General features: G+C 36.5%; 1 protein-coding gene across 5 annotated transcripts in view; it reads left to right on the top strand.

The window, feature by feature from the left end:
* PPP2R3A (protein phosphatase 2 regulatory subunit B''alpha) overlaps positions 1 to 27,561 on the top strand; it is a 151,377-nt gene that overhangs the window by 92,595 nt on the left and 31,221 nt on the right. For all 5 annotated transcript variants that reach the window (XM_036219782.1, XM_016140354.2, XM_016140355.2 and 2 more), the window contains 6 exons: positions 7,560 to 7,646; positions 10,978 to 11,134; positions 13,375 to 13,423; positions 13,916 to 14,005; positions 25,216 to 25,391; positions 25,902 to 26,020. In XM_036219782.1, coding sequence (XP_036075675.1) covers positions 7,560 to 7,646; positions 10,978 to 11,134; positions 13,375 to 13,423; positions 13,916 to 14,005; positions 25,216 to 25,391; positions 25,902 to 26,020 — 678 coding nt within the window. The remainder of the gene's footprint in view (positions 1 to 7,559; positions 7,647 to 10,977; positions 11,135 to 13,374; positions 13,424 to 13,915; positions 14,006 to 25,215; positions 25,392 to 25,901; positions 26,021 to 27,561) is intronic.

Genomic DNA, 27,561 nt, shown 5'->3' with positions numbered 1-27,561 from the left:
TTCCATATGATGCAATATTATGCAGGCAGAAAAACAAATGAAATCTTGCTATTTACAACAGCATCAATGGGTCTTGAGGGCATTATGCTAAATAAAATAAGTTAGACTGAAAAAAGACAAATACTGTATGATCTCACTTATATATGGAATCTAAAAAAAACAAAACACTCATGGACATGAACTATAGACTAGAGGTTACCAGAGGGTTAGGGGTGAGGGAGGAGCAGGGAGGTAGACAATTAAAGGGGGTCAAATATAGGTGGGTGGGGGAAGGGTGAAGTGGGTAAAGGGGATCAAATATATGGTAGCTGAAGGAAACTGGACTTTGGATAGTAAAGACACAATAGAATATACAGATGTCAAATTACAATGTATACCTAAAAATTATATAATTGTATTAACCAATGTTATCTCAATAAACTTAATTAAAAATTAAAAAACAAAACAAAACAAAATAAAAACAAAGCTCATAGATACTAAGAACAGATTGGTGAGGCAGGGGTGAGTGTTGGGGAGAGATGGGTTAAGGGAGTCAGGAGGTACAAACTTCCAGTTATAAAATAAGTAAGTTCTGAGTATGTGATGTACAACACAACAACTATAGTTAATTATACTGTATTTCATATTTGAAAGTGCTAAGAAAGTAAATCTTAAAAGTTCTCATCACAAGGAAAAATTCTGTAACTATGTATGACAGTGGGTGTTAAGTAAATTTATCGTGATCATTTTGCAATACATACAGATATTGAAACATTATGTTGTATATCTGAAACTAATATAATGTATATCAGTTATACCTCAGTTTTTAAAAAAAATTTATCAAGGATTTCTGATCAAGATGGCGGAATTGGTAAACACTGTGCTTGCCTCCTCATGATCACATCAAAATTATAACTGAACTGCAGAACAACATTATCATTGAGAATCACCTGAAGTCTAGCTGAACAGAAGTCCTACAACTAAGGACATATAGAGAAAGCCACCTTAAAGACTGGTAGGAAGGTTGGAGATGCTGTACAGGCTGGTCCCACACCTGTGTGCGGTGGTTAAAAATTGGGAGGTATGTATTGGCTGTGGAGTTTCCCCCATAGGAGCAAAGCATCCCAGCCCCACACCAGACTCCCCAACCAAGAATTCCAGTTTTGGGAAGAAAAGTACCCATAACTTCTGGCTGTGAAAACCAGCGGAGATTATAGCTGAGTGAGATAGAGGGCTGCTGGAGTCCCACATATTTTTCTTAAAGGGCCTATGAATGGACTTACTGGTTGACAGACTCACTCACTCTGACTTCTAGTGCTAGGACAGCAGCTTAACAGGGACAGACAGGAACCAAATTGTCTGGTTTATGGAAAAGGCTGGAGGGGCAGTTTTCTCCCAGACAGAAGTGCTAGCAGAATCCATTGATTGCTTTTTTGCTGAGTCCTCCCCACTCCCAGCCACCATATGAGTCTCCACCAACCTGGACTAACACTGGTTGCCCCTCCCTTGTGATTCCCTGAGATCCTACCCCACCCAACCTATGGGCCTATCCAAACAGATTCCAGTGGCTTTTCCATACAAAAGTCTGGTCTTGGCTCATGCCGCGGACTTTCTTAAAATCCCTCTAAAGTTCACAAAACCCAAACAAGCAGCATCTGGCCTTGGCGAGACCCCTTCCTCTTGATGAGCATCCCAAGCCTGGCACTAGTAGCTGCTAGCCTCGATTCACAACTGGGCCTCTCAAGGCACCTCCAAGCCCAGTGTGGATGGTGGCCATCTGTGGATTGTTTGGTGGCTCAAGCAAGGTGGCCTTGGGCAGGACACAGGCTGCTGCTGAACTTGACCTGCAGCAGGGCCCCAGGAGGCCCAGGGCCACCATGCTCAGTGTCTGGCTTTGGACTGTGCTGGAGCACCTCTTGGGGCCTCTACCAAGAACAATACACCAAGGACAAGGTAGACTGGGCAGGCACCAGAGCCCTGCAAAAGCAAATCCTGCTCCGTAGAATCAGCCCCTGCACAACAGCTCCTCCAGTATAGTCACTGGCCAATCCTCACAACCAGTCAGCCCAAGGGTCAATCTGTCCCATTGACATGCACACAAAAACCAAGGCTTGACAACTACAACAGGAGGGCACACACATAACTCATACAAGTGACACACCTAGAGTACCTGGCTCAAATGACCAGAGAGACTGCATCAGTGGGCCCCACAGAACACCTACTCCTTGAGGTCACTCTACTAAGACAAGGAGATACAGAAGCCCTACCTAATAGATAGAAACAAACACAGGGAGGCAGCCAAAATGAGGAGACAAAGAAATATGTCTCAGGTGAAAGAACAGAACAAAGTTCCAGAAAAATAACTAAACAAAATGGACACAAACAAACTATCAGATACAAGGCTCTACAACCAAGAGTTCAAAACACTGGTTATGAGGTTGCTCTATGAACTTAGGAGAAGAATAGGCAGACTCAGTGAGAACTTAAAGAGACAGAAAACATAAAAAGGGAGATAGAAAACTCAAAAAAGAACCAGTCAGAAATGAAGAGTAATAATTAAAAAGAAGAATACCTTAGGAGGAATCAACAGTAGATTAGATGAAGTGGAGGTTCAGATCAGCAATTTAGAAGATAGGTAGAAGAAAACATCAAATCAGAACATCAACAAGAAAAAAGGATCAAAAAAAAAAAATGAGGATAGTTTAAGGGGCCTCTGACATAACATCAGGTATACCAACATTTGCATCTTTAGTGTACCAGAGGAGAAGAGAACAAGGAATTGAAAACCTATTTCAAGAAATAATGATAGGAAATTTCCCTAATCTGGCAAAGAAAATAGACATACAAGCCCAGGAAACACAAAGCATACCAAACAAGATGAACTTAAAGAGGCCCACATCAAGACACAACGTAATTAAAATGCCAAGGATTAGAGACAGAGAGAGAATCTTAAAAGCAGCCACAGAAAAGCTGTTACCTACAAGAGAGCTCCGATAAGACTGTCAGCTGATTTCTCAACAGAAACTTTGCAAGTCAGAGGGATTGGCACAGAATGTTTAAAGTGATGAAAAGCAAGGCCCTACAACCGAGATTACTCTACCAAGCAAAGCTATCATTTAGAATCAAAGGACAGATAAAGAGCTTCCCAGACAAGAAAAAATTAAAGGAGTTCAACACCAAACCAATAGTACAAGAAATGTTAGAAGTACTTGAAGAAAGAGGAGGAGAAAAAGATGAAATAAAAAAAATATATGAATAAAATGGCATTGACTATGTATCTATCAACAGTTACTTTAAATATAAATGGATTAAGTGCTCCAATCATATGCTGCCTACAAGAGACCACTTCAGATCAAAAGACACATATAGCTGAAAGTAAAGAGATGGAAAAAGATATTTCATGTAAATGAAAATAAAACAAAAATAAAAGCTGAAATAGCAATGCTTATACCAGCCAAAATCACTTTAGAACAAAGGCTATGATAAAAGATAAAGAAGGACCTAGTAGTCCTACTTCTGGGTATTTATCCAAAGGAACCCAAAACCCTACTTTGAAGGGACTTGTGAACCCATATGTTAATTGTAGCATTATTTACAGTAGCCATTATATGGAGGCAATCTAGGTGTCCACCATTGGATGAATGGATAAAGAAGAGGTGGTACATATATACGATGGAATATTACTCAGCCATAAAAAAAAAATTGCCATCTGCAACAACATGGATGGACCTAGAGGATACTATGCTAAGTGGAGCAAGTCAGATAGAGAAAGAGAAATGCCATATGATTTCACTTGTATGTGGAATCTAAAGAACAAACTAAAAGGACAAACAATACAAAAGCAAACTTATAGTTACAGAGAACATTTTGATGGTTGCAAAAGAGAAGGGATTAAGAAACACAAATTGATAAAGTATAGCATAAGGAATATATTCAATGTACTGTAATAATATCAGATGGGGACTTAGTTTTATCAGGGTGATCACTTCATAAATTATAGAAATGTGTAATCACTGTATGTACCCCCTGAAACTAATATAATATTGTATGCCAACTGTAGCTGGAAATTTTTTAAATTATTTTTTAATTTATCAAGAAATTATTGACTACCTGCTATATGGAGAGCAGCATGTCAGGTACTGGGATGCAAGTAAAGAAAAACCTGGTTTCATGGAGTTCAGAGGTGATGATCATTACGTGTACCAGTGTTTAGAATATATCCATTGGATGACTGAAGGATACTTAGGTGACAGCAGGAGCCCAAAAGGCAGAGCTCTACCTTAGTCCCTGTTCTGGGGCTTCCTGTTTTGGGAGTTGGCAGTTGAGCTAGATAGATTCTGAAGGGTCAGGAGGAGTTTGCACTGATGGAGGGGTGGGATGGGGAATGCTGGGCAGCAGATATCTGGATCTTCATCCTCAGGCTAGTTTCTTCCTATTCTGTTTGAGAATAACTCTGTTTGCTAAAGAATCCAGAAGCAGAATGATGATTTAGTCCCTCATTAGGCTTCTTTTTTTTTGGATAGATGTCCAATGTCTTCCCTTTTTTGTTTTTGTGCACTAAAATAGCTTTTTAAAAGGTTCTAACCTCTTCCATGATAAAACCAAGACCGCAAAACAATCAAAATCAAAACCAAGTACCAAAAAGGCTGCTTTAATTGTTCTACCTGTCGCTGCTTCCTTTTGGAGGGAAAAAAAACTGAGTAGATCAGTGAAATTAAATGCATGGAAATAACCCCAGGTAAATTGTTAAGAATATACTGTGGCCTCTTATGTCCTGGACTGTAGCCTTATCTTTCTTTTCCAATTCTCCCCTACACCACAGCACACACACCCTCAATCTCAGGCATGTTTGCTACTATCCCCTCATCTCCCATCCTGTCCAGGGATTTCTCTCTAGTTTCACTTCTTTGAAACTCATTAAAACGTTACCTAACAACAGAATTGTTAATGCCCAAATAAAGACTTAGGATATAAATTATTCCAGAGAAAGAGACGTATTTGACTTTCTAGAGAGACTAGAGTTCTTCAAGAATTCAATTAATTAGGCTATAGTACCCTCTTGGATCATAACACATTAGCAGTCATTCTTCTGACCCATTAATTATTAAGCCAACCCAGCATATATTCCTCACCTCATTTACCTTCCAAAACATCCAGCCCAATAAGTACAACTTGAATCAGGTATCACTGTATCAGATGAAAGGTAAACAAAGAATGTGACATGTAGGCAGCTGGGAAATGAAGACTTGTGAGCATTTTTTTATTATTATTATTCTTGGAATGATAGAGGCAGATGCTAATAAATATTCTCTGTATGTATGAATTTATCTCCATTTCTTTTTGTTGTTTATTTTGTTCTGTGGATTCCACATGTACGTGAAATCATGTGGTATTTGTCTTTCTCTATCTGACTTCATTCAGTGCAATACCCTCTAGGTCCATCAAGGCAGTATCTTTTTCCATCTTCTTCCTTTTACTCTGCGTGTATCTTTTAACCTGAAGTAGTCTCTTGTAGGCAGCATATGTAGGAGTCTTGTTTTCTTATCCATTCAGCCACCTTCTCTTTGGTTGGAACACTTCTTTTCCATTTGAGATAAGATTGTAGTTATTACTAGTCTTTATTCGTGTTTTTGATACATATTTTTTTTTCTTAAGTTCCTCCAACATTTCCTGTAATAATGGGTTGGTGATGAATTCCTTTAGCTTACTTTTGTCTGGGAAGCTCTTCATCTGCCCTTCAACTCTAAGTGATAGCTTTGCTGGATAAAGTATTCTTGGTTGTAGATCCTGAGTTTTCATCACTTTAAATATTTCCTGTCAATCCATTCTGTCCTGCAAAGTTTCTTTTGAGAAATCAGCTGCCAGTCTTATGGGAGCCCCTTGTAGGTAATTAACTGCTTTCTCTCTCTTTTTTTCTCTTAACTGCTTTTAAGATTCTCTCTTTGTATCTACTTTTGGCATTTTAATTATAATGTGTCTTGGTGTGGGCCTCTTTGGGTTCATCTTTTTTGGGACTCTCTGAACTTCCTGGGGTTGTATGTCTAATTCCTTCACCAGGTTAGGAAAGTTTTCCATCATTATTTCTTCAAATAGTTTTCAACTTATTATTCTTTCTCTTCTCCTTAAGGTACCTCTATGACACGGATGTTCTTGCATTTAATTTTTTCCCACTTGGCTTCTATTTTCTTGCCATTTTGATTGTCCTTGGCTTCCCCATCCTTGTTATCAGTGGTTCGATCCTCTTCTTCATCTACTCTATTAATTCCAATATATTCTTAATATCAGATAATGTATTCTTCATCTCTGACTGGTTCTCTTTTATAATTTTCATTTTTATGGTTTTTATCTCTTTGTTAAAGTTCTCACTGAGTTCATCTATTATTCCCCTAAGTTCATTGAGTGTCTTTATAACCAGTGTTTTTGAATTCTACATGTGTTAGATTGCTTGACTCCATTTTTCCTGGATCTCTGTTCTGTTTTTCATACGGTTTCTGCTTCCTTGTCTTCCCATTTTGGCTGTCTTTCTGTGGCTATTTCTATTTACAAAGCAAAGCTCCTAAGTCTCCCTGTCTTATTAGCGTGGCTTTGTGTAGTAGGTATGCAGCGGCACAGTCCTAAGAGGGGTTCAGCTGCAGGCCAACTTTAGCCCCAGGCTGTGTCTCTCTGGGGCACCTGTTAAGATTCAGCAAGCAATCCACAGATGCTGTACTTATAGTTGCCTCAAGAGGCCATGCCAGAAACCGAGCTCAGCTGCCACCAGCGTGGGTCTTAGAGCTGCTCAGCAAAGGACATAGGACTCACCAAGGACACAACTGGATGTGGCTTGGGTAGGGCCACGGAGTTGGGAGAGGCAGAGTTTCAGGGAATCCTCTGGGCAGAGTGGCCTCTGTTACCCAGTTTGATGACATCTCAGCTATGGTAGCGCTGTGTCCGCACACTGGGAGTGTGGAGGGCTCAACACAGGAACCACGGATACCACCAGCATTTCTGCCTGGGAGAAAGCCTCGCCTCTGGCCCGCGCTCTGACAACTCAGTGTCCCCTTGTAAGTCCCTGGTGCTCCCCATGCAGCCAACCAGGTGCTAGTGCTCAGAGACAGCAAGTCTGTCATCATGAAAGTCCAGCCATGGACATGGGCCCTTTAAGAGGTACCCGCAGCTGCCGGCTTGCCGCTGCCGTAGCCTCTGTCCCATTCAACCACTTGGACCAGGTAGCCTCACATCTTCACCCCCTCCTACCTTCTACCATTGCAGGTTGATGTCTTATTTCTCTCCCTAGTTGTAGTGCTTTTGTTCATCTAGATCCCCAGGTGACTCTGCTTGCTGTTTGTTCTGTGTTTCCATCTCAGCTTTAATGTGGTCGCAAGAGGGGACGAGTGAAGCTTCTATCATCTATGCCATTTTGCCTGGTCTCTATAAATGTGGATTTTTAAAATAGAGTGTTAATTTTTGCTAAAATGACATTTGACACAATCAGAAAGCCAAAACTTATCTTGGTTCAAAGTATACTCATAAGATGACCTTTGGTAAAGTAATAGATATCCTAATTTTTTCATTTGGTTTTATTTTCGTTTTTGAACCAGGTTATTCAGAGAATATTCTACACAGTCAACAGATCTTGGAGTGGAAAAATTACTTCAACAGAGATAAGAAAAAGCAACTTTTTGCAAGTATGCCTCTCATTGGAATTCATATATAAAGAGCAATTTAAATAATATTCTTCACTTAACAAATATTGGTGTGTTTATTGTATACAAAGCTCTGTCAGTATTTCAGTCATTAAGCATTTTATCAGATACCTGAGATGGGGGAACAAAGGTGAATAACAAGCATGCATTGTAGAGCAAAAGCATGTACATCAAAGCATGCATTGTAGAGCAAACAGGGAAAGTGTACAACCACGCCCAACGTGAAAAATTCCACAGAAATGTATCATAAATGTGCAGAAAAGTCTTTACAGAAGGACTGGCATGTGATCTTGACCTTGAAGATATCAGGAGTTTAACAAGATAAAATATCAGAAGAAAAGGGAATTCCAGACAGAGGAAGCAGCATAAGCAAAGGCCCAGAAGCGTGAAAAGTGTCATGCAGAACAGTCTTAAATGACTAAAGTTTCCACAGAGAGAGAGACCAGTGATAATGCCTGAGGGGTGAGATGGGCCAGGTTGGGAAGGGTCTTGCATAGGAAAAGGAATTTCCACTTAATCCTTTCAGCAATGACTCTATCCAGCTCCTGTTGGAGAAAAGTACTAAAATTTTTTTTTTTTTTAAGAAAGAGAACTTTCATTCAATTATTTTATTTATTTTATAAGAATGCATTGACCACTAGTGGGAGCCTTTTACTGATAATCTTCATGCTGATTGTTCAAGCTTCTATATTAACCTAAAAGAAGTAAAATTGTTCACATTTGACAGGAAGTGAAATATTTTAAATGAATTATACCAAATGAAGTTTAGGCTCATAAGACAACCTTATTTACCCTTAATTTTTCCTGTCTTTATCTGGGACAAAGTAAGGAAGACTTGGCAAAATTAGCAGCCCATAATAGGTATATAAACTTATTTCATTCTAAAACGAACAATAATATCACAGTCATTATTAATAATTATTGAATGCCTGGTGCCTGCTTGGGCTCCCAGTTGATAATATGGGATGGCAATAATTTCATAAAAGAGGCCTTACACCTTAAGAATGATAATTTCTCACATTTCTGAAGCACATTAGAGTATGTATTTTCTGGATGATTATTATGATTCATTTTTTTTTTTTACTGACGATAAAATTTGAGCTCTGAATGTGATTGAATAACTTGGATAAGATCAAACAGCAAATAAGTGGCTGAACTAGAAACAGAACTCAAGTGTTGTGTTCCCTAGAGCATGACTGATTTTCCCGTCTCCTTCCCTGTTCTTCTCCTTAGTCTTTCTCTTAGTACATGAATATATAGTTGTAAAACGTTCAAATAACATGAACATATCTAGAATAATAATCTGAAGTCTTTATCCTGCCATTTTACTCCCTTTTCTAGAGGGAACCTATATTATCTGTGCTTTTATTCTCTTATATATGTATGCATGCAGTATGCAGTTTTATTTTGTATGGCTGCTTTTTTGAGGTGTTTTATTTTTTACTTTATGAGACCATACAAATTATTTTATTGACATTTTTTTCCTTAACAATATGTCCTGATGTTCTTTTCTTTCCGATTCAAATAAATCTATCTCATTCTTTTAACTACTGCATAATAATATGGCATGGCTATACGGTCTATAATTACTTATTATTCTGTTGATGATTTTCAAGTTGTTTTCATAATTTCCCTGTTACAATGATGCCATGGGCACCCTTGTACTTTCCTCTTGTAAGAATTTCTCTAGAATAGACTATTGGAAGAGAAATCCTGGATCAAGTGGTATGTGCATTTTCGGCTTGATAGATCCTGCCAAGTTACCCTCCTAAAAGCCGGTAATACTTTATATTGTACTTACATACTCACCAACAACAGAAGTTATCCATCTTTTTTATTTTATGAAAATGAGAGCTCCTTGCTTCTTAAGTTTTGTTTTATTGTACATATTCTACTTTATACACATTAAAGAACATTTTTTAAAACAAAACACTTCAAGCAAGTTTTGAAAACAAGAAAAATCATATTTTATCACTAATACAACTAATATCATTTTTGTATATGTTATTCTAGTCTCATGCATATGCATATTTGGAATTTAGGATTTTACATAGTTTTTAGTGTGTACAATCTTGTGTTCTCTATTTTGCACTTACTATATCATGGTTTTCCTTTGTTTCTACATAAATTTTATAATTTTTACTGGCTGCATAATCTTCCATTGGATAGATTTCCATTAATAACGTATATTGTTTTCATTTTGCCAAAGCATTTTGGTTTCCCAGAATTTACATTTTAGAAAATATTTTTTATCAAAGTTAATACATTTGCATTATGAAATAGCCACCTTTGTCCCTTCGTGTTTTTTACCTTGAATTCCATTTTATTTTCCAATAATATTGACATGTTTTATTTCTGTTAAAATTTACCTAGTATATGTTTAGTTAATATATGTTTATCCATCTTTTGTTTTTTAATATTCCCTTTAATTTTATTTTAGACTTATCTCTTCTGGACAGCATATACCTAGATCTGTTTTGGAGTTTGGTTTTCATAATCTGAAAATCTCGTAATAGGGAGATTTAACTCATTTATGTTTATTGTGATTTTTGATATATCTGATATTATTTTTGTCATTTCATTTTGTTTTTCCTGTTTCATAAGTTTTCTTATGGTTTCTTTTAGTTTTCTTTCTGAATCTTTTATTTCTAAAAATGTCTTCATTTACCTGCCCACTTATATGATAATTTGGCTGATGATAAGAATTCTAGTTTGAAAATCATTATATCTGTTTTTTTCCTGAGGGGTGCAGGGTACACAATGAGTCAGGAGAGACCTAGGGTTACTTCTAGTTCAGGGCCCCCATGTTTCTATGCAAGGCTACCACATGTCCTTAGAATGGTATACATAAGTCACCTTGACAGTAAGCTTCATTACCAAACCAAACACGGTATGTGGATGCTCACTCTTCATAATAGAATAAATACTCACTATTCATTACTTTGAAAAGTTAAAAGTGATGTCATATCAGTTTAGGGCCATGTAATAAGCCTGTTGTCTAACTGTTCTGTGCTTGCTAGTTTGGGGTCCTCTCATAGGCTGTAGTCCCCTTGGTGATGGTCCCTCCCTTTTCCTGTTTTTAAGTCCTCTCCAGCATCTAACCCTTTGCTAAGCACATTACAGAGCACATAAATGCTTATAGGTTGATCAGTTGGATAAAGGGAGTTAGGTTGCGTATTAAAGTTCCTGATTTGATACCAAAACCAAAATTTTTAATTCAGTTTAAAATGAAATTTTACTAGATTCCATATAATAGCCAAAGCTGGGTTTTCATGATTTTAAAATAAATTTCCTTCTATTCATACCATTTCAGACTCTAGCCCTTTTGGAAGAAGAGGAAGATATAAACCAAATCACAGACTACTTCTCCTATGAACATTTTTATGTTATTTATTGTAAATTCTGGGAGCTAGATAATGATCATGACCTCTGCATCAGCCAGGCTGATCTGTCTCGATACAATGACCAGGGTGAGTGTTTCTATAGATGGTAAGACTTAACTATTTTAAAGAAGACAAGAGTTATATAAATTGTCCCTACTCATTATGGGGAATTCCCATTTATTAAATTCTGTACCTAATCAGGTCTTCTTTAAAGGATTTTAAAGTGAGAATTTTAAGTGAGAATGTGTGAAGATACTAATTTTTTATTTAGAAGCCAAGTATAGGAAAAGGGGTTAGGTGGTAAGTAAGCAATTAGAGTCTTAGTTTTGATGAACTGGCAAGTCTTTATAGTGATGTTTTTCTGACGATGAATCGAATAAAGATATTTTCCTTGCAGATAAATTTTGTGTGCTTTCTTTTGTCAGAAAACAAAAAAATATTACATATTACATGTTATTACCCTTTTGGCTTCATTTTTACCAGTAGTAAACTTAGAACCTATTACCTGCTGATTTAATATTCTTAACCATGCACCAAGATACACTGATTCATTCATTCTTCTCTCATAAGACTGTCCGTGTTCTCTTCATAAATGTCTCCTCAGGCACTGTTGATTTTTTAAAAATCAGCCTTAGCCTTCTAGATGTAGCAGAGTACAAATCTTAAATAAATGTATTGAATTTCACTCAGATATTTGACATATCTGAGACTATTCGTATACCTTTTAACAAAAGGTTTATTCTATATGATGTTGAGTCTTATAGAAGTTTCATATTTAAAAAACAAGGTTCTACTTTTCAAAATTTTAGGTGCCAACCAGTCTTCAAGAGGAAATAATCAAATGTATTTATTTGTTAAGCATTTTAGTACTATATCTTCCCTTCTTCAAGTACTCATAACTTTCTTGTCACCAAAATAGCATAAAGATGGAGATATTCAAAGGAGTATTGGGTCAGCTTTATTAGCTGTGCACTTTCTAATTACCACTGGCCAGATCATCTGTATAATATGATCCAGCTTCCAGAGATCATGCGAAAACCCAATGGGCTCCAAAGTACCTTCTCTGACTGATATAACAATAATTCTCATTAAGTACCAAAATATTGTATATCCATACATAGCAACTCATTAGAGGCATGTTAAAGGGGTGAAATCCAGAAAAGCAGGCATCTAGGCCTACATAAGGAAGGGGCCTCTGAAATGCTACAAAATTGCCCACCCACCAACCTGTTCTTAATGGTACAACATAATCTTCAGTTTTAGGAGGCTAAACCTTCCAAATCTTAAAGGACTTTCAAAAAGACTTCAATATTGGAATTAAATATTCCTGCCTTTCCTATACAGTCCTCTTTTTTTCTATCTAGTACAAATTATTAACCCCATAAAAAAAATGCTCAACAAAGTTTAGAGGGTCCTTATTCAAGCTTTGGTATGTGGCCAGACACAGCTGTATTGATACCCACATTCCCTACATTCTTCAGCCAAACTAATTTACCTGTTCTGTTGACTATATCAAACTTTATGCAGAAGAGTTAGTGTCGATAGCTCTAACTCTAGTGACTTCATCACTTATTCTGAAATTTTAGTGTGTATGCCATTGTCTAGGGCACTTGTTAAAAGAACAGATTCCTGTCCTCACCACATCCCTAGGTCTGAGATCCATTGTCATCTTCTTTTCTTTAAAATTAATGCCTTTGTTTATTTTGAACCCATAATGAGGTACATTGCTATAGATTCTTTAAGATCTATCATCAAAAGTAACATACTATCTTAAGATATAATTATCTCTCTCTTTGAATAAAACTGATGGAATTTCTAAAAATTACACATTATATCATGTGATATCCTGGACTTTTATAGAATAAGAATATAAGAAATGTATGTTTTTGTTATGTTTGGTATCTTTTGTAAAATTCTACTTGAAAGCATTCTCCACTGTTTTACTCAGTATATTAGGAGCTGACAGTCAGTATCCCCTTGAATGCTTGTATAAAATTTGTCTTGTTTTAGAGGAAAAGTTGTCTTATTTGATAACAAGATCAATACAACTTCAGTATATTTTTGTCTTAGTTGTCAAGATGTTCAGAACTAACTTGGCAATTAACTATGTTAATACATACCAGCTATCAGGCACATCTATTTGCCTGTTCTTTTTTAAATGGTTGATTGAGTCACCTCAAATTCTTACTTTCTAAAAGTGTAAATTATACATAAGTCAAAATCTAACTATGTTCCTAGTTTGTAGCTACTGAAAATAAATTTGCCAAAAGTACTGCCTTTCTGGAGCATATTTCTAACTAGCTTTGTACTTTCTTATTTACATTTAGCTTTGTCAAACAGGATTATTGAAAGGATATTCTCTGGGGCAGTAACAAGGTAAGAAAAAGCATCCGAATTTAAAAATGACCTACAAATAAAATTGTAACAATCGCATTTTAGTAAGGCTTTTGCATAATTTGGCAGTGCTGTAAGTCAAATAATAATCTACACTATCTACAGTGATGGCTTCATTACAAGGCAGTAGTAATTCTTTAATATATAAGCATTAGTCCTTTAGTACAGGTAACAGTATTTGATCCCAGTGAGTATTTGCATTTAAAATAGAAACCAGATTTATTTCTTCATATATACAAATGTCTTCTGGTTTTAGCCTCTAGGCCTTTGAAAACAAGACAGACCATGGAAGCGGTTGCCCTTAATGAGGTTTCTAGCATTCTCTCTTTTTTTTTAAGTTTAACTTAATTTCCAAAGGAAAATATTACTTTATTTCTTCGTCTATCATCCTATTAAATTTATCTGAGTAAATTTTATTTCAGGAAAAATGTATCTCAGGAAATTTTAAAGCCATGTTTTTGTTTTTGTTTTCAGGGGAAAAACAGTACAGAAAGAGGGAAGAATGAGTTATGCAGATTTTGTTTGGTTTTTGATCTCTGAGGAAGACAGAAGGAACCCCACCAGGTATGACTAAGTTTCCTTTGCCAGGATGTTAAAAACACATGAACAAAGCTTGGTACCCCAGCTCGAACTAGGGGTACCAAGATGGATTAGAGTTAGTCTTTGCCTCTGACACTGAAGTCAGAGTCTCACAGCATATCAAGAAAAATGCTGTTACTCCCAGAAACAAAGTCTTTCCTATGCCAGGTCTGTCAGGATTAGATACAGAAAATATTTTGGGGTAGATTGTTCTTTGTGGACAGGCGCTTGCAGTCCTCTTTTCATATGTCATTTAACCACCCTCTGTCCTGGTTTTTTATCACATTCTGCTTCTAATGTGGTCTTCTGCCTGGGTATCCTCACCAGCAACTATCTTGTTCACCTTTTTTGTCTGAGGGCGCTAGGCCAGTGCCTTTGAAGGTAATGGGTGCTAAAATATGTATACTGAATATGCAAAGAAATATACATTTAGTTACTTCCTAAGCTATAATGAAGTTTCTTGTAACTTTCTTCTTCAGTAGCTTATGGGAGTTTACATCAGGGATGAGAAATCTCTGTTCCAAAATTTAATTTTATTCAGCCCAAAGACAAGGGCAAGAGGTAATCTACGTCTACAGTTGTACCAATACAGTTTGTCATGAATATAATTATGCTTTAAAACCAGAAATTGGTGGCAAATACAGCAAAAACTTAACATTGGTTCTCCAGGTCCTTATTTCTTTTGCATTCTTTTCTGTTTTCCAGTTTGCCTGCAGTGAATAGACTGAGAAAAATGTTATCTTTTATAAGAAAAAAAAATCTGCATTGGAAAAACTTTAGGGAGTATTTTTATTTCCAGTAAGAAAATTCCTTGTGAACACGTCCTTTATGTGTTTAGCCATCCAGCCAACCCTGCTTCTAACATTTCAGGAACAAGTATCTGTGTACTGAGATATATTGTTTTTATTTTTCTAGCTCTAAGCCTGAAAACATTATCTCTCTTGTATATTGATCCTTTTTATGCTCTCTAATACTCGCAGAATTATATCTGATTTATCTACCACATGATATTCTTTCAAATATTTAAAGGCAGCTATCATGTGACTTTAGTAAATATGGAGGAAGTATATCTGTCTCTTTATATTCTAGCTTTCTTATGGGCTATTATAAAGAACTGAAATATATGCTTTAGCTTTATTGTGTGGATTCTTATATCTTAGTTCTTAATTGAAAATCACCTGGATTAAATGGTTTATATTTCTCAGTACAATAAGTTGTCTTTCACTTCAGTCTTGTGAGGTCCTTATCAAAATCAAGAGTTACTTTCTTCCTATTTTTCTAATTTTTATTATCTTAAGTAATAAGAATTTCAAGGCACCAAGAGACCTCAGAGACCAGTTAAAGTAGGGGTCCCAAACCCTGCTTAGGAACTGGGCCACACAGCAGGAAGTGAGTGGTGGGTGAGCAAGCAAAGCTTCATCTATATGTGCAGCCACTCCCCAGCGCTAGCATCACCACCTCAGCTCTACCTCAGATCATCAGACATTAGATTCTTATAGGAGCACTGGTCCCTGGTACCAAAAAGGTTGGGGACCACTGAGTTAAAGGACAACCTACTGCTCCTTTTTATACTACTCAAAACATTACTAAAATAATGACAGTGGTGTAACAACTACATATTACCAAATTAATTGTAGCCCTCTGTTTATGAGCTCGCTCTCCTCAAGGGTTTTCTCACAATCAGACAATGTTTCAAAGTGGGACAGTATTCTGCCCCTTTTAAAACTCTCAGAGTAGATGTGATAATGTCTGGACCTCACCATGACCAAAATCTATTACTTCATGTTCTTTGGATCCAATGACTATCTCCTCTGATGTTTGATGGTAACATAAACATCAAGCTGGTACATTTTTAAAATAGATTTTTCAAAGGAACTTTGCAATTGTTACAAGTTCAGTTTGTTGCAATAATGTAAAATTTATCTGATAAAAGTGCACACAGATCTTAGTGTGACTTACTGAAAACAATTAAGAGTTACAATTAAGTTATTTTTACCTTTCCTCAAAAGAGATTTTTTTAAAAACCATTAAATGTATGGAAGTTCTTAATATGGCTTAAGGCCTACAAACCTGAATTTAATCAAAGCTTTCCAAGAACCTTCTCTTGCAAAGTTTTACTTTGCCGTAAATCAGTAGCTCTTTATAGAAAAATATTGTTCCCTGTTACCAGTTAATGCTATTGGCTTCATATTCTGTGATTAATCAATGATATAGCTATACTTGCTACTCTTAAGTGACAGTGCTGAATGATAAAGTGACCATAATAGAGTGTGAATAAACTTCTGAATAAAGATAGCAACTTAATCACATGTAGTACTTTGGGTCTCTGTTGAAATCTCACAAAAATGACAGTTTTTTTTTTCAAGGAATATAACCATAATAACAAAAAGAAAAAGAAGACATAACATAATAAAGATTTAGAGACTGGAAATTAAATAAACTTAGCAGACTATTTGATCCCTAAGCCAACAGAGGTAAAGACCTAGAAGGAACTGGATATATGTAGCAAAAACCTCCAAACATTCAGGACTTGGGGATATCAGGAACCTTGAAAAGGGGAGCAAGGTAAAGAAAGAGCCAAAAATCAGGAGAGTTTATACAAAGTTTGTTTAAAAGGAGCAGTTAATCTCCAGATCATCTCCTCTACCCAGGCAGAAGACTAGTGCTCTATTCCCCGACGAGTGTAAAATAGAGGGCCTTTGTGCTGGAGAGCACTAGGCACAACTGAAGATATGGGTACCATAGTGAAAATAGATTAAATGGATATATGATACTGAATGCTGAGGTGCCCAGTCTTCATTCCTCACTCAGCTTGAACCTCCAGGCAGAGAACTGAAATATGCTTTTCTAGAAAATCTGACCACCCCAAAAATAAAGACCTGAAGATTTGACATTAGGTCATCCCCAAGGAAACAGCCCAGCCAGATCATTGTACAATGAAGCTCAGAGCCAACAAATCCATAGGTTAGAACTTCTAATCAGCTTTTTATCATTTACTCCTAAATATGTGCAAAGAACAAAAGATTACTAAATACCTGCGTAGAACCTATTACATAAAAGATAGAGATCAAATAGAAGAATGGTAGGGAAAGTAACTTGGATGAAACAATTTCAAGGAGAAGAAATCTTCATCAATAACAAAGACATTATTATTCATATCCTCAGAAAGATAAGAGAAATTAAAATCACAGAACATAAATGGAATGATACTTTTAAAAAGGAACATTCAATGTACCAAGAAAGAACTCTGGAAAATCAAAACTATGATAGCAAAAATGAAAAACAGAATGTTCAGAAGATAAAGCTAAGAAAACATTCCAGGAAAAAAAAGCAATAGAAAATTGAGACAAGATATGAAAATTAGAGAACCAGTCCAAAAAGTCCAATGTAACTGGAAACTGAAATATGACTTAAGCCATATATGTATGTAATTTTTTAATTTAGTCATAACACAGTGATGTCAGCCAGATGGTGGAATATAAGTTTCTATTGCTAATGCCATTGCAAAAAACATCAATTGGAACAACTGCCCATGCACAAGAGATAAAGATTCCATGTGAAAGGCTGTAGCACCTGGGTGGCAGAAATAAGATGCACCGAAGAGGGTAGAATGAAAAAAATCTCACCTTACCTGTGTTAACCCATCCTCTAAGCCCAGGCAGCTCAGCATGGAGAGAGACACCCTCCCCATGGTTGAAATGAGCGCCCAACTTGGCTGTGGACTTCAGCACCAGGCCTGTTCCAAGCACCAGGTCAGCCCCCATGGCCCTGGGCTCTAGACTTACCCCTGTGGTGCCAGTCCCTGAAACACCAGACTCAGGTAGACTACTACAAACCCAGACTTATCAGCACAAGTTTGGCTTCTGCAGCCCAGGCTCACCCCAGTTTCCAGACCATCACTGGAGCCTGAGGCTCCAGTGAACCCCAGTACACCTCAACACTGTCCAGACCGCACAGGCTAGATAGGCTCCAGGCCTACCCTGGAAGAATTAAGCTTCAAGCATCACAGTTCCACCCTAGCACCAGGCCAGCCCTCATACACTCAGGCTCAAAACCCACCTATTACCAGGTCAGACCCCAAAAACCCAGGCACAGGGCCAATCATCTGCTGACCCAGGCATCTGTCTAGCCTATCCAAGGACTCCAGCAGAAAACTCATACCCAGATCTTCCCCAAACAGCCTGCTCAAAATCTCTAGACAGGTAGACTGGTGAAGGGCTTTCCCTGCCAAAGCCAGGCTGTAAATACTGGAAGAGGTGCCTACTTCTTCAGATACAAAGACACCAATGTAATGCCACAGGGATCACAAATAATCAGGGAAACATGATACCATCAAAGGTACAGAATGGATCACCAGTAACCAATCCTAAAGAAATTGAGATCTCCAAACTGCCTGACAAAAAAATTCAAAATAATCATCTTCGAGAATCTCAGTGAGCTACAAGAGAACACAGACAACTAAGCAAAATCCAGGAAACAATGCATGAGGAAAATAAGAAGTTCAACAGAGATAATAACCAAAAAATGAACCAAACACAAATTCTGGAGTGAATAACACAATAACTGCTCTGAAAAATTCCATAGAGAGCTTTAACAGTAGTCTCAATCAAGCAAAAAAAGAATTGGTGAACATTAAAATTGTTTGGGTCAATTGAAATTACCCAGAAGAAAAAGGGAAAAAAAGAATGATAGAGAATAAAAAGCCTACAGGACTTTATGAGATATCATAAAAAGAAATAATATTCACATTATGGGACTCCCAAAAGGAGCAGAGAAAGATAAAGGGGCAGAAAGCTTATTTAAAGAAATGTGACAGAAAACTTTCCTAATCTAGAGAGGGAATCGAACATCTAGATCCATGAAGCCCAAGGAACACCAAATATAAAAAATGTAAAGAGATCTTAACGAAGACACATTATAATCAAATTCTCAAGAGTCTTTTGAAGCAGCAAGAGAAAACCAACTCATAACATACAAAAGGAACTCCTATAAGACTAGTGGTGGATTTCTTAGCAGACAGCTTGCAGACCTAGAAAGAATGGCATGATATAGTGAAAGTGATGAAAGAAAAAACTGCTGACCAAGAATACTCTACCTTACAAGACTGTCTTTCAGAAGTAGAGATAAAAACTACAAACAAAATCTGTGAGAGTTTATCACCACTAAACCTGACTTAAAAGCCAATGGAATGCTAACATGAAACCATAATCAGTATAAAACTCATTGTAAAGGTAAGAATATAGTCTAATTTAGAATGCTGTAATGGTGGTGCATGAATCACTTGTAATTTTTGTATAAAAGTTAAAAGACAAGAGTATTAAAAAATATAATTTGATACTGTATTCACAATTTATAAGACATTAATTGTAACATGAATAACAAAATATGGAGAAGTTAAAACAGTGTTGTATGTAGTCAAAGTTAAATTGTTATTAACTTAAACTAGACTGTTACAACTATAAAATGTTTTAAGTTAGCTTCATGGTAACCACCAAGAAGAAACCTCTAGTACATATACAACAGATAAAAAGAGAGGAATCAAAGTATACAACTACAAAATGTTATATGACAAAGGAAGTTAGCAAGAAAGGAACTACAGAAAATCAATAAGGAAACAGTGGACAGCACCAGACAGCAAATGAACCTAACAGACATACAGAACATTCCATCCAACAGCAACAGGATATACATTATTTTCAGGCACACAGGCACAGACAGATCTCCAGGATAGATCATATGTTAGGGCACAAAACAAGTCTCAATAAATTAAGAAGTCTGAATTATATCAAGTATATTTTCCAATGACAGCAATGTAGAACTAGAAATTAATAACAGGAAGAAAATTCACAAATATGTGGAAAGTAAAATGCTCCCAAATAACCAATAAGTCAAAGAAGATATCAAAATGGAAATCAAAAAGTATCTTGAGACCAAGAAAAATGGAAACATAAGGTGCCATAAATTATGGGATGTAGCAAAAACAGTTCTACAAGGAAAGTTTTAACCAATAAATACCTCCATTAATAAAAAGGATCTCAAGTAAATAACCTAACTTTACACTTTAAGGAACTAGAAAAAGAACAGACTAAACCTGAAGTTAGCAGAAGTATATAATAAAGATCAAAGCAGAAAGAAATTAAGTAGAGACTAGAAAAACAATAGGTCAGTGAAAATAAGAGTTGGTTTTTCGAAAAGGTAAAATTCACAACCCTTTAGACCAAGAAAAAAAGAGAAGATGCAAATTAAATTACAAGTGAAAGGTAAGACAACTGATACCACAGAAATATAAAAAAATCATAAGAGACTACTATGAACATTTATATACCAATAAAGTAGATAACCTAAAAGAATGGATTAATTCCTGGAAACACACAACCTATCAAGACTAAATCATGAAAAATAGAAAATTGGAACAAACTAATAATGAGTAAGGAGATAGAATCAATAATCAAAAATCTCCCCAACAAGAAGAGCCTGAGACCTACTGGCTTCTCAGGTGAATTCTACCAGTTAAAGAAGAATTAATTCCAGTCCTAAAATTCTTCCAAGAAACTGAAGAGGAAGGAACACTTCCAGGCTCTTTTATGAGGCTAGCAGTACTTTTATACCAAGCTAGATAAGGACACTACAAGAAAAGAAAATTATAAGCACTTCCAGGCTCTTTTATGAGGCTAGCAGTACTTTTATACCAAGCTAGATAAGGACACTACAAGAAAAGAAAATTATAAGCCAATATGCTTGATGAATATAGATGCAGAAATCCTCAACAAAATGCTAGCAAACTGAATTCAACAGGATCATCCTTGCATCCTTGTAAAAGGATCATACACCATGATCAAATAGAGTTTATCCCTAGGATGCAAGGATGGTTCAGTACATGCAAATCAATAAATATATACTACATTAACAGAACGAAGGCTAAAAATTGTATGATCAGCTCAGTGTTTGCTTTTGTTGCTGTTACTTTGGTGTCAGGTTAGAAAAATCATCACCAAGACCTATGTCAAGAATTTATCACATGTTTTCTTCTAGGAGTTTTACGGTTTCAGGTCTTATATTCACATCTTAAATCCATTTTAAGTTAATTTTTGTGTATGGTATAAGATAGTGGTCCAGCTTCATTCTTTTGCATGTGGCTGTCCAGTGTTCCCAGTACCATTTAGTGAAGAGACTGTCTTTTTCCCCACTGTATATTCTTAGCTCCTTTGTCATAAATCAAATGACCATATAAGCATGGTTTATTTCTGGACTCTATTCTGTTCCACTGATCTATGTTGTTTTTATGCCAATACCATATTGTTTTATTATTTTTTTGTCTTTATTGAAATAGACAGTTGCTTATATTTACCTTATACAATTTAGTGAGTTTAAAATTACAGTTGGTATGCAATAATGTACCGGTTTCAGCTGTCCGACATAGCGATCAGAGGTCCACATAACTCAGTGATTACCCCACTAAATCTAGTAGTCCTCTTCCCCCTTACGTATTTATTACATTGTTGACTATTTTCTTTATGCTACACTTTATACCTCCATGAATATTTTTTAACTATCCAATTATACTTCCTAATTCCTTTACCCTTTTTCTCCATTTCCCCAACCCCCTTCCATTTAATAGCCCTCAAAATATTCTCTGTATAAATGAATTTGTCTCTATTTTTCTTGTTATTTTGTTCTGTAGATTCCACATGTACATGAGATCATGTGGTATTTGTCTTTTTCTATCTGACATACTTCATTCAATGCAGTACTCTCTAGGTCCAGCAAGGCAATATCTTTTTCCATCCCCTCACTTTTAGTCTGTGTGTGTCTTTTAATCTGAAGTGAGTCTTTTGTAGGTAGCATATATAGGAGTCTTGTTCTCTTATCCATTCAGCCACCCTCTCTTTGGTTGGAGCACTTAATTAATTTCCATTTGAGGAACTCGTTGATAGGAATATAGTTATTACCAGTCTTTATTCATGTTTTTGATACATGTTTTTCTTTCTTAAAGAAGTTCCTCCAACATTTCCTGTAATACCGGGTTGGTGTCAATAAATTCCTTTAGCTTATTTTTGTCTGGGAAGCTCTTTATCTGTCCTTCACCTCTAAATGACAACTTTGCTGGATAAAATATTCTTGGTTGTGGATCCTGGGTTTTCATCACTTCGAATATTTTGTGTCAAGCCCTTCTGTCCTGCATAGTTTCTTTTGAGAAATCAGCTGCCAATCTTTATGAGTGCGCCCTTGTAGGTAACTAACTGCTTTTCTCTTGCTGCTTTTAAGATTATCCCTTTGTGTTTAACCTTTGGCATTTTGATTATGGTGTGTCTTGGTTTGGGCAACTTTGGGTTCTTGGTTTTGGGGACTATGAGGTTCCTGGGTTGTATGTCTATTTCCTTCACCAGGTTAGGGAAGTTTTCCATCATTATTTCTTCAAATAGTTCTTCAACATCTTGTTATTTTTCCAGTACCCCTATGACACGGGTATTTTTACCTTTAATTATGTCCCATAGGCTCCTTAAATTATTATTATAGTATTGGCTTCTTTTTTCTTGCCATTCTGATTGAACATCCTTGGCTTTCCTATCCTTTTTATAGGTCATTCGATCCTCTTCTTTATTCATTTTGTTTATTCCATTTAATATACTTCATATCTCAGATTATGTGTTCTTCATTTCTGACTGGTTTCCTTTTATAATTTCCATTTCGATTTTGGGGGATTTTTTTTATCTTTGTTAAAGTTCTCACTGAATTCATCTACACTTCCCATAAATTCATCGAGCATTTTTATAACCAGTGTTTTGAACTCTGCACCTGTTATTAGAGTGTTTGACTCCATTATTTCTGGGTCTCTGTTCTGTTCTCTCACATTGTTTCTGCTTCTTTATCTTCCCATTTTGGCTGCCTTTGGCTGTCTATTTCTATGTACTAAGCAAAGCTCTTAAAGTCTCTCGCTCTTAATAGTGTGGCTTTGTGTAGTAGGTGTCCAGTGGCACAATACTGAGAGGGGTTTAGCTGCAAGCCAGATTTAGTCTGCAAGCCAGATTTAGTCCCAGCCTATGCCTTTCCAGGGCCACCTGTTAAGATTCAGCAAGCAGTCCACAAATGCTGTGCTCTTATAGTTGCCTCAAAAGCCACATCAGAAGCCGAGGTCAGCTGCCACCAGTGTGATTCTAGGCTCTGCTCAGCAAGGGGCACCTAAGCAAGGACACACCTGGATGTAGCTTGGGTGGGGCACTGAGTTGGAGGAGGTGGAGTTTCAGAGAATACTGGAGCAATTTGTTATCCAGTTTGATGACGTCTCCGCTATGGCGGCACTGAGTCCATACTCTGGGAGGTGGCAGGGCTCAACAGAGGAACAATGGATACTGCAGGCACTTCTGTACAGAGTGTGTTTCGCCTAGCCTCTCACTCCAACAACTCAGTGTACCCCTGTAAGTCCCTGGTGTCCCCCATGCAGTCAGCCCTGCACTGGGGCTCAGAGCGAGCAGGTCTATCATCAAGAAAGTCCACTCACAGACACGGCCCCTTTAAGAGGCATCTGCAACTGCCGGCTGCCACTGCTGCAGCCTCCATCCCACTAAGCTGCTCGAGACTGGACAGCCTCGCATCTGTGCCCTGCCCTCCCTTCTGCCATTGCAGGGTGATTTCTTAGATTTCTCCATAGTAGTTTGGCTTATTCATCTAGATCTGAGGCGATTTTCCTTGCTGTTTCCTTGTTGTTCCTTGTTTATGTCACAACTTTGGTCATCAGAGGAATGAACAGAGCCTCTATCTATGCCATTTTCTTCTGCCTCCAATACCATACTGTTTTAATTGCTGAACTTTGGAATATGTTTTGAAATCAGATAGTGTGAGGCCTCCAACTTTGCTTTTGTTGATCAAGATTGCTTCGGCTATTCACATTCTTTCATGGTTTGTACTAATATTATTTCAGAATGTGCTCAGTATAAAAATATTAATGTTTTACTCTTTTTTTCATCCTAAGTCTTCAAAATCTATTATGTATTTGTACTTAAAGACATCTTAAATTGAAGCCACATATGACTGGTGGCTACATACTGAACTATGTAGATTTGAATAACGAGTTTCAGAAAAACAGAATGGTTAAGGAAAAAGAGAGGCAGGGAAGAAATAAAATACTTTAAGAAAATTTATAAGCACTTAAAGGATACTAGTTTCCAAATAGAGTAGGCTCTCAGAAAGCCCAGCAAAATAGATGAGTTAGACCAAGACCAAGGTACTTCATCATATTTCAAAACACCAGTGACTTGAAGAAACCTCTAAGGCTTCAAAGAAAATAAAAAATAAAAACACAGGTTACAAGAGTCAGATATCACCATGACTTGAGACTCCTCAACAATAAGGGATAGATAGAAGACAGTGAATCAATGCCTTTAAAATTCTGAAGGAAAAGCAGCACCAAGCTATAATTCTATAACTAGCTAAAAGACCAACCAAGTTAGGGGTTAAATAAAAGGTTTTTTCAATTGTTCAAAATCTCAAAAAATTTAACTGCCATTCTACTGAAGGATGCATTACACCAAAGAAGGAAGTAAACCAAGAATGAGGGAAATGTGTGCTACAAGAAGCAGGAGAAAAGTAATAGGAATCTCTAGGATGAAACTGTGAACCAAGGGTTAACCAATCCAGATTAGAATAGCTCAGAAGGAACTAATAAAGACTTCAAGAGAATCCAATTGAGAGAATACCTGATGGAACTGATTATGGATATAGAAAACTGGCAGAGATTTTGGGGTTAAATTAGTAATGCACATGCAGGAAACTAAGCAAATAAGAGGTAAAAATATAAAGTTATAAATTCTTAATATTGAATAATTTAAGTATATTAAGAGGTTGGAAAGGGCATGCAGGTAAAGTAGAATGAGTGGTAAAGGAGCTAAAACCTCCTCTTTCAGTGAAATTAGTGCACAATTCTTAAATGTAAGAAAGAAGCAATACAGGTATCTTATCTGAAAACATGAAGATTAAAAACCACAATAATCAGATGTTGAAAGTGGTTGGTTCTGAGGGAGGGAAAATAAAGGGAAGGAGGAATCTGCCGTTTTTTCTTACAAATTTTATAAAACTATGTCTAAGTCTAAATATACACATATGTAACTTTTGTTTAAAAAGAAACATGGGCAATAATAAATCTACGTGAATAAAGGACCTATAGCAGGCCAGTGCTAATGAGTGTCCTTAACTTCTAGCATTGAGTATTGGTTCCGCTGCATGGATGTGGATGGGGATGGTGTACTCTCCATGTACGAGCTGGAGTACTTCTACGAGGAGCAATGTGAACGTATGGAAGCCATGGGCATTGAGCCCTTGCCATTCCATGATTTGCTCTGCCAAATGCTTGACCTAGTGAAGCCAGCCAGTGAGGGTAAGATTGAGCCATTTTCACTGTTTGTCTATGTAATAGAGTGGGGCACATAATCTTGTCTTAAATTATTTAACTTTAGAGAGTCTTCCATACAGATTTCCCAAATATAGAAGTATTTGTTTCTCCTGTACTATTAGTGTAGAACCAATAATTGATGGCAAATCCTGTTTAAGAAATGGGATTTTTTCCATAGAAATAGAAAGCAATTAGTGATTTCCAGGGACTTGGCAGTAGGGGAGGGTACAGGTTTCTTTTTGGGTGGAAAGAAAATGTTAAAAAGAAATCAACAGTGATATGGATCCACAACATTGTGAATGTACTACTAAAAGCCACTGAATTGCATATTTTAACATGGTTAAAATGGTAAATTTGATGTTAGGTGAATTTTACCTAAAAAAAAAATAAATGGGATCTTTATAATAACATAAATATATACATACACTTTTAAACTTAAGAAGTTTTCACTCGCCAGAACAACTCTTGGAATTTACCAGCTTTGTTTTTACATAGGCAAAATAACTCTACGAGATCTGAAGAGATGCAGAATGGCTCACATCTTTTATGACACTTTCTTTAATCTGGAGAAATACTTAGACCATGAACAGAGAGATCCCTTTGCAATCCAGAAGGTACCAGTACACTTTTACTTCTTTTTGAGGGCAGCAATATCAGGGGCTGAGTGCTGCAGATAACAAATGGTCTCTGTCTTCAAGAATGTTGGTTTTTAAAGAGGTAACATTTGAAACATTTCATCACATACTGAAAAGAGAGAATAAAGGACTTACCATCAAATGAATTTTATGGCCTGTGCACTTACATTAGAAACTAGCTACAAAAAAATGTTTTTGAAAAAAAAATGTGTCCTTCTAACTTAAAAAATTTTTCGATAGATACATCTATATTAGAAAGTTTATTTGGCTTGGTTTAATTATACCATTCAATTCTTGAGTGACATGGTAAACAGCTTTTCCCATCATAATGAAAACAAGAAGCTCTCCATGATAGACAACCTTCAGATTATAACACTTTTTCAAGTGGTAATGATTGCTATACATGACTATTAGTTTGAAGTCATTCTACACCTGAATAGAGGTAAGCATCCTTCCCCATACACAAAAATCTGTGGACTCTCAGAAAACCCTGGATATATGATCCATGTCCAAAAACAAACACTAACAATAAGCAGAGTCACTACTTTCCCTTCTGTAATCCCATTTAAAAAGTTAAAATTGTGTTGATAGAAAAGGACTGTTTCAGTTGAGTCCTACAGGAGTACAACCACAGGAATTTTATGGTCTTTTTCTTACACATGTTGCATAACTGTTTGACCTAAATAGTAGTGAGAATACAAGGATCACCTTCTAAAAATAAATACTATGCACCTGATTTTGGGGCATATTAAGGTGCATTATCACTAGCCTAAAGTCATTATTATATTTCATATGACTTTAAGATGCCCCATTATTTTGTATACCTTTAAGCAAGAAAAAACTTTACCCATTGTAAGTCTAAGATGCATGCCAATTCCAGAGATGTTAAAAGGGTGGGGTTGGGGTTCTTAAAATGGATTAAGTATACTAATTAACACTTTGATCAATTTTTAGGTACTTGCATTCTTCTGAGCATAACTAAGCTTAAATCCTAGGGCAATGCTAACTCATTTTCATTATGGCAAAACCTTATTTTACCTGAAATATATAATCCAGGATGCTACCCATATTGTAGAAGAAAAATAAAATTTATGGCCTTTTCCCCCTTCATTTCTTTTTTGCTGTACACTTTACTTTTAATTTATACCTTTAAATTTTACTTCACTAGAGGTGGTAATTATCAATCTTTGTTCTGATCTACAAAGAACATTATTAGTCAGGAAATGCTCAATGAATTCCAGGCACTATGTTGAAGAGAAACGGGTTATATAGGGATCAAAAAGACTCAGTATATGAAGAATGGGTATACAGAGATAAAAAGGCAGAAGAGCAAAAGGCTGAAAGTGTACACACACACACACACAGTATAGTGAAGGAAATTGAGGGAGAAGGGTTGTTTCCAAGAAGATAGCCAAATGACATGGTGTCTGAGCTGGCTTTGAAAGAAGCAATAAAATTTTCCAGAGGAAGGGGGAGGATGGAACATTTCCGGTGGATATATGCAATCACAGGTTACTCCA

The sequence above is a fragment of the Rousettus aegyptiacus genome, unplaced genomic scaffold (genome assembly GCF_014176215.1).
Source record: "Rousettus aegyptiacus isolate mRouAeg1 unplaced genomic scaffold, mRouAeg1.p scaffold_m13_p_4, whole genome shotgun sequence".
Classification (NCBI taxonomy): Eukaryota; Metazoa; Chordata; class Mammalia; order Chiroptera; family Pteropodidae; genus Rousettus; species Rousettus aegyptiacus.
This window is presented reverse-complemented; position numbering and strand designations above follow the sequence as displayed.